General features: G+C 38.0%; 1 protein-coding gene across 1 annotated transcript in view; it reads left to right on the top strand.

Annotated features, from left to right (window-relative positions):
- LOC108578784 overlaps nucleotides 1–5936 on the top strand; it is a 136231-nt gene that overhangs the window by 107685 nt on the left and 22610 nt on the right. The window contains exon 5 of the mRNA XM_017942179.1: nucleotides 3884–4118. Coding sequence (XP_017797668.1) covers nucleotides 3884–4118 — 235 coding nt within the window. The remainder of the gene's footprint in view (nucleotides 1–3883; nucleotides 4119–5936) is intronic.

Here is a 5936-nt window from a genome sequence, read left to right as displayed (position 1 = left end):
ATCACAAGAATATACAATTATTTTCCCGATTTTTGAAACGAAAAAAAAAAAGCGGAGTACAAAATGTGACAATTTTATCATTCGAATAGGGAATGAAATTTTCTCACTACAGTTTTACCACGTCTACGTGATCACACTACGATGCTTTTTATCCAACGTGTCAAATTGATAAATAATTTCTAGTTCGTTGAATCCTATTTAAACATACTGAGTGCTCGGTATGTGTGCGTATGTGTTCCGTACGCGGAAACTAAAATCAGTGAATCAATAGAAAACGTTTCAACGTATTTTCCTGTCTATTCGTTATGAATCAACAGTTAATACGTGTGTACCGATATAGGTGCAAGTATACATTTTGGTAAAGCTACAAACTTCCTTTTATTGGAATAAGAAAAAGAAACGAACAAAATCGATGCAGGAACAGGGTACAATGTTTTCACTGATTCTCATTCATTTTTAGCTTTCGTTTATTCGGCTTTCGTCTTCTATTCTTGTTGTTTTTTTATTTGTTTCAAATAAATTCCATTGCAGTTTCTGAATTCATTCTCCTCCTCCTCTGCCGAAACAAAACACGAAACAACAAAAAAAGGGGGGGGGGGCAGGATGTACGAGACACTGTTTGGATACTCTCTTCCATACACGCTTCCGTGTTTTCGTGCAATTCGCTTTTTCATTTCCACACTCACTCGAATTTATGAAGAACGTTCATCGAAATAATAATAAATCGCGCGGGACTGGAGCGTTTGTTACATTTAAAAACACGTTACTCATCGGTCGTGGACACGACAGAAATGTCCGGGCATTTGTTCTTATACTAGCCCGTGCCTGCAGCACCATACATTACCCGCTGCACTCGTTACAACGAAACATTGATTCATGCCTGAAATCCAATTTTAATCGCTGTTTGTTAAGAGATTCTCCTCTCCACCTCCCGGGAAAATCCGCTACGTTAAATGCAGTTTGTTTAATTTGCGTCCAGTATCGATTTTATATTCGGCATTATCCTCAAATTTAAAGGCTTCAACAGGATTCGTAATCCTTAGGATGTTCGTTTCATAACTGACACGCGATTGCAGCGTTATCAGCTTTTATAAACTGACTGTTGTATCGATGTTAAGATGCTTTCGCTGTAAAATTTACTGTATAGTAAAAATGTTTTCATTAATCTGTCGTTAAATCAGAAATTTCAACAATTTTTCCGTTGATCTTTTTGCTGTGACGTGATACAGGGTGGTTTACATGAAACAGGTCGCCTAATTATCTTTAGCTACGGTGGTGCGAGAAAATTGTAATCTAAATGGTTTCAAAGAGTGAACAACATAGAAGAAATAGCAAAAAATTGAAATGAAGTGTCTCATTTGATTAAAAATTTTAGAGTGCCAACTCATTTTAGGGTAATATTAGTGTGTATGTTTAAAACTTAGGCAACCTTGAAAAAAAAAGAAAAACAGAAAAATATTCATCGTTTGAAACCATTTAAATTACGTATAAAAATTTTCTCGTACCACCATGCGTAAAGAAGATAATTAAGTGGCCTCTTTTACATGCCCCACCCTGTATAATATAATGATTTGTAATAGGAAACTTTGTGCAATCTATGACCAGAGTTCTCGAAACATTTGTACCTGTCGTTAGTAATTTACAAATGCAATAAATCAGATGTAATAATTTACGAAGGCACTAAATTAAGTCCAGCGTTAATAAACTGTATCACAAAAATTGTAATAAATTTGAAAAGAGCAGAACAGACATTTTTACAGTTCACACTTTTATTTGAAAAATTTATCGCAGGCTTAAATACGATAGTATAATATTTAATATCGAACGAGGAAAAATAGACAAGCGATAATCGTGATTTCGGTTGCGTAACAAGATGTTCAATATTTTTCATAGAATGTAATTGCTGGTTGTAACATTTCGAAGCGGTGGATCAATTATCGCGTTGCAGAACCTCTCGTAGTAACCACTGGTTTCCATCAGATTCACGATATCCCGGCATCACACATATTCCAACCTAATCATCGATCTATTCAAATTACCGCCATATTCCTAATACCGAATGTCTCTGTATCTGAAGAACGGGTGCGCTGTAATTTTACAGATGAGTTCGTTTGTAGCCTCTATTGTCATAGTATCTTCGATCCTATCTCTTCTTATCAACCACTTCTCTCATTGCTGCCTAACTCACGTAAGCTTGATTGCTTGGAACGTTGGACCAAAAACTAATTTATTGGATCACGTTTGCAAATTATCTTACACAAGGATTCCACGTAAACGCTGATTATGGACATTTGGAAGACGTATTAGTCTGTAATTAGCGTTCACTTTGCTTTGGAACAGTTTTGAGAGAAAAGTACACTCCGGTGCGTGAGTATTAGGACACTTGCTAAATACGAAACGAAACCTATACAGTCGTTGGAAAATTATTCGGCCTGGAATCTCGTGGGATAAAGAATATATACAGTTTTGTTGATGTGTGATGCTAAATCTGACGAAGAAATGTAATTTAACCCTTTGAGTACAGACCATTGGTCTCATGGACGAGTTTGAATTTTTCTTTCACTATCACAACTACATATATGGAGAATTTTGAAAGTTACAGCGTTTGAGTAGCTTCAATTAACGTGATACGTTATTTCCATTGAAAAAAATCCTAGTTCTTTGTGTAACATTATAAGCATATTGTTTTTATAAAATATTGTGAGAAAACTGAACAAACAAGTATGTTTCGTTAAATCAAGTAGTTATGTTAAATTGATTTTTACAACACAGTGATTTAACCCTTTCACTGCTGTTGGCGCCTAAAATTTCCTCGTATTATGCTGTTGGTAACTTTTGACACACTTTCATCTGAATTTTTATCATTTGCGCACTTTCCACCTTTATTTGACAAAATGATAGATGCGTTATTTCGTAAATTTAAAAACGCCACAATTTGAAACGCTCGAAAGTGTTCGCGTGGACTTTTCAACCGTGTATTAAGGAAGTCATGGGTATTTTTGCTTACTCGAAAGTTTTAAGTAAATCTTAGCGGATCTACTTGCGATTCAGCTCGTCCTAAGTCGCTCGGCCGAGTAACTTAGTTTCGACGCCATCACCAGTTCTTGGAACTATAATGATCCATTAAGATTCTCAGAAGCCAGGCATTCCAGTGAATACACCGGGTTAGCTACGGAGACGCTTTCTTCCGAGAAAGAAAGGAAAAACGTTAATGGGGGAAGCACGGCGCCGAAAATGACCAAGTCTTTCGACTTTTCATCGAACTGGAAGGAGTCGTGCTTAACGGACGGTACTAGCATGTGGTAGCGCCCGGGTGGGGCACGGATGAAGGGTGGGCAAACGAAACGAAGGGTTCACTTCCCGATTCCAGATGAACGGATTTCGTTAAAAGCAGATTTACATTTCCTCGGCCATTCTCCCTCCCCTCTCTCTCTCTCTCTCTCTCTCTCTCTCTCTCTCTCTCTCTCTCTCTCTGTCTCGGTCTCTCTGCATTTCTGTCTCCCTTTCAGGCTTTCTGCCTGTGACTCTGTGTCGCTCAATCTTTCTGTCTCTTTGCCTCTCTGCCTTCCTGTCTCTCTCTCTCTCTCTCCTTTTCTGTTTCTCTGTCTCTGTCCCTGTTTCTGTGTCTCTCTCTTTCTCTGTCTCTGTACCTGTCTCCGTCTCTCTCCCCCTCCCTCTCTTTCTCTCTTTCTATTTCTCTTTCTCTGTCTCAGTCTCTCTCTGTCTCTGTCTCCGTGTCTCTCTCTATCTCTGTCTCTCCCACCCCTTTTCAGTTATACGTTCCGCGATTGTTCCGTGCTCTCGGTTCTCGCGCGACTGAATTCCTCGTTTCTTCCCCTTCGAACAGAAATTTTGTGATGAATTCACGCTTGATTTCTCTTAGGTTCCTGTCCACGCAAATCATGAGCTGCAGCTGCATCAACACCGAAGGTGGGATCTGAACGACGCCGATCAGCAGGAGAATCTTCAGTGGATCGAGATCAGGATAAAGCTTCAACAGTTCCATTACTTGAACGGCCAGCTGAATTTACGATGCAGCGCCCAGATTCCAGGCATATATTCAGAGACAAGCGAGGTGCAGCTTGGTGCTGGACTGCGTGAACCCGTGCCAGAGAGAGGTAATATGAGTTTTATGCTGACTTTGAATGAGGCTACGCTGTACAACGCTGACGTCCGGAAATCCCAACGTTTTTGAGATTTAATGACGCACTATACCACAAAGATGGGTAGAACCGAGGGATTATTGTAAAAACTGTATGCATTTCATACTGATAATTTTTAGAACACCTTCATATCACTTATTAGTCTCTAGTTTTACATCGAGTATTTAATATCAAGAGTATTACGTATTCTGTTTGATTTGATCGGAATTTAGAATGCACATAATTTTCTTCGCCGTTAAAATACTTAAAATTCCCACATTTCGAAGTTCAATCTTTTTCATAATTTCAAGATCAATAGCGTTTAATTCGTGATTCTAATATTCTTCAAGTATATAAGTAATCTTTATTTATACGTTCTCTGAAATAATTATGTAAGAGCGTAGAATAAATATTTTATTAATTCTAACCAGGAGAGCACACCTAAAATTGATGTAATAAAAAGGATATGCAAGTTATTACAGATGAGTGACTGAGGTATAAATGAGACTTTCAGCGTCTATAGGTATTAGGATCATACCTAAAATAATATTTATTAATCGAGATATAATCCACTGATTTTCATTTAATTTGTCAATGCAGAATGAAGTTATCTATACCTTTATTTAAAAAAAGAATTCTGCTTTCTAGATTTGTAGAAGTGTTCAGAAAATGTTTTTCACTTCAGTCTTATTATTACACTTCTTTGCAATTAAAACATGGTCACTGAAAGATCGACTATTTTCGATTTATAACTCGTATATTTACTAAATAATTTGTAACAACAGCTAAAATGTGTTCTACAACATTTGGCTTGTTTCTATTTAAGTCAGCTGCGTTTCACAAATAATACTTTTCATTTCTCACATCTCAATAAAACATTTCTGAACTTAAGTTTCTTCGAATCCGCTTCATTTATTTAGCACGAGTGTCATCAATGGTCCGGGACATTTCAAAAATGAAATTCTCGTTAAACGAACGAAAATATCCTTCAACTCACTCGTGAAAAATCCGTGCAAAAGAAGATCAAAGTGTCAGAAACTCGACTTCAACGATATTTCCTATGCTTAAAAATTGTAATACGACTTTTGAACTTTATTTCAACGCTCTAGTAGAACTTATAAACCTCCTACGACACGAAACGCGTTAACTTTCTCAGCACGCTGTATTAGCACTTTAATATTTCAGAACACCCTGTACAAAGGAGGATGTTAAAAAAGGGCCAGTTTTGACATACGGCCGGAACGAAAAATTTTTTTACAGCATGATTCTCTACGCATCCTAAGGAACGAAAAATGTAATTGTCATTTTCCCCGGAAATGATGGGAAAGTTATGAAAAATAACTGTTTGTTCGAGTCGTAACTCTCAGAGAGTTGAGCGATGCTCTCAGACAGTCACTCTCAAACGCAGTGTCCACTCGCGAGAGATACTCTCGAGAGCAACTCGCGATAGTTTTACTCTGATAAGGACAGCTAGGTTTATGTTTGGCTCGATGTACGTACAGCGACCCAGGCTCGCGTTTCTTATGTTTGACACGCAACAAATATCACGAGTTCTAAGAAGTTAAGGCCTAGAAATTTTCCCGGAACAGTTGCGCGCGTACAGCGATTAGAAATCGGGCAGGACGAGTCGTCCTCAGTCGGTGTTTACGAGGCTGTCGAACGAGTGCCTCGTCGAACGTCGCTTATACTGCGCGATTATAGTTTGTAGGGAATACATCGAACAACGCGTTTTCGATTATACGAGGATTTCCAATCAATTTACGTACTTAGCATATTCGTTCGTGTGAATTAAGT

Source organism: Habropoda laboriosa, unplaced genomic scaffold (assembly GCF_001263275.1).
Source record: "Habropoda laboriosa isolate 0110345459 unplaced genomic scaffold, ASM126327v1 scaffold47, whole genome shotgun sequence".
NCBI classification, from domain to species: Eukaryota; Metazoa; Arthropoda; class Insecta; order Hymenoptera; family Apidae; genus Habropoda; species Habropoda laboriosa.
The sequence above is the reverse complement of the archived record's forward strand: the minus strand, read 5'-3'. Positions and strand labels throughout refer to the sequence as shown.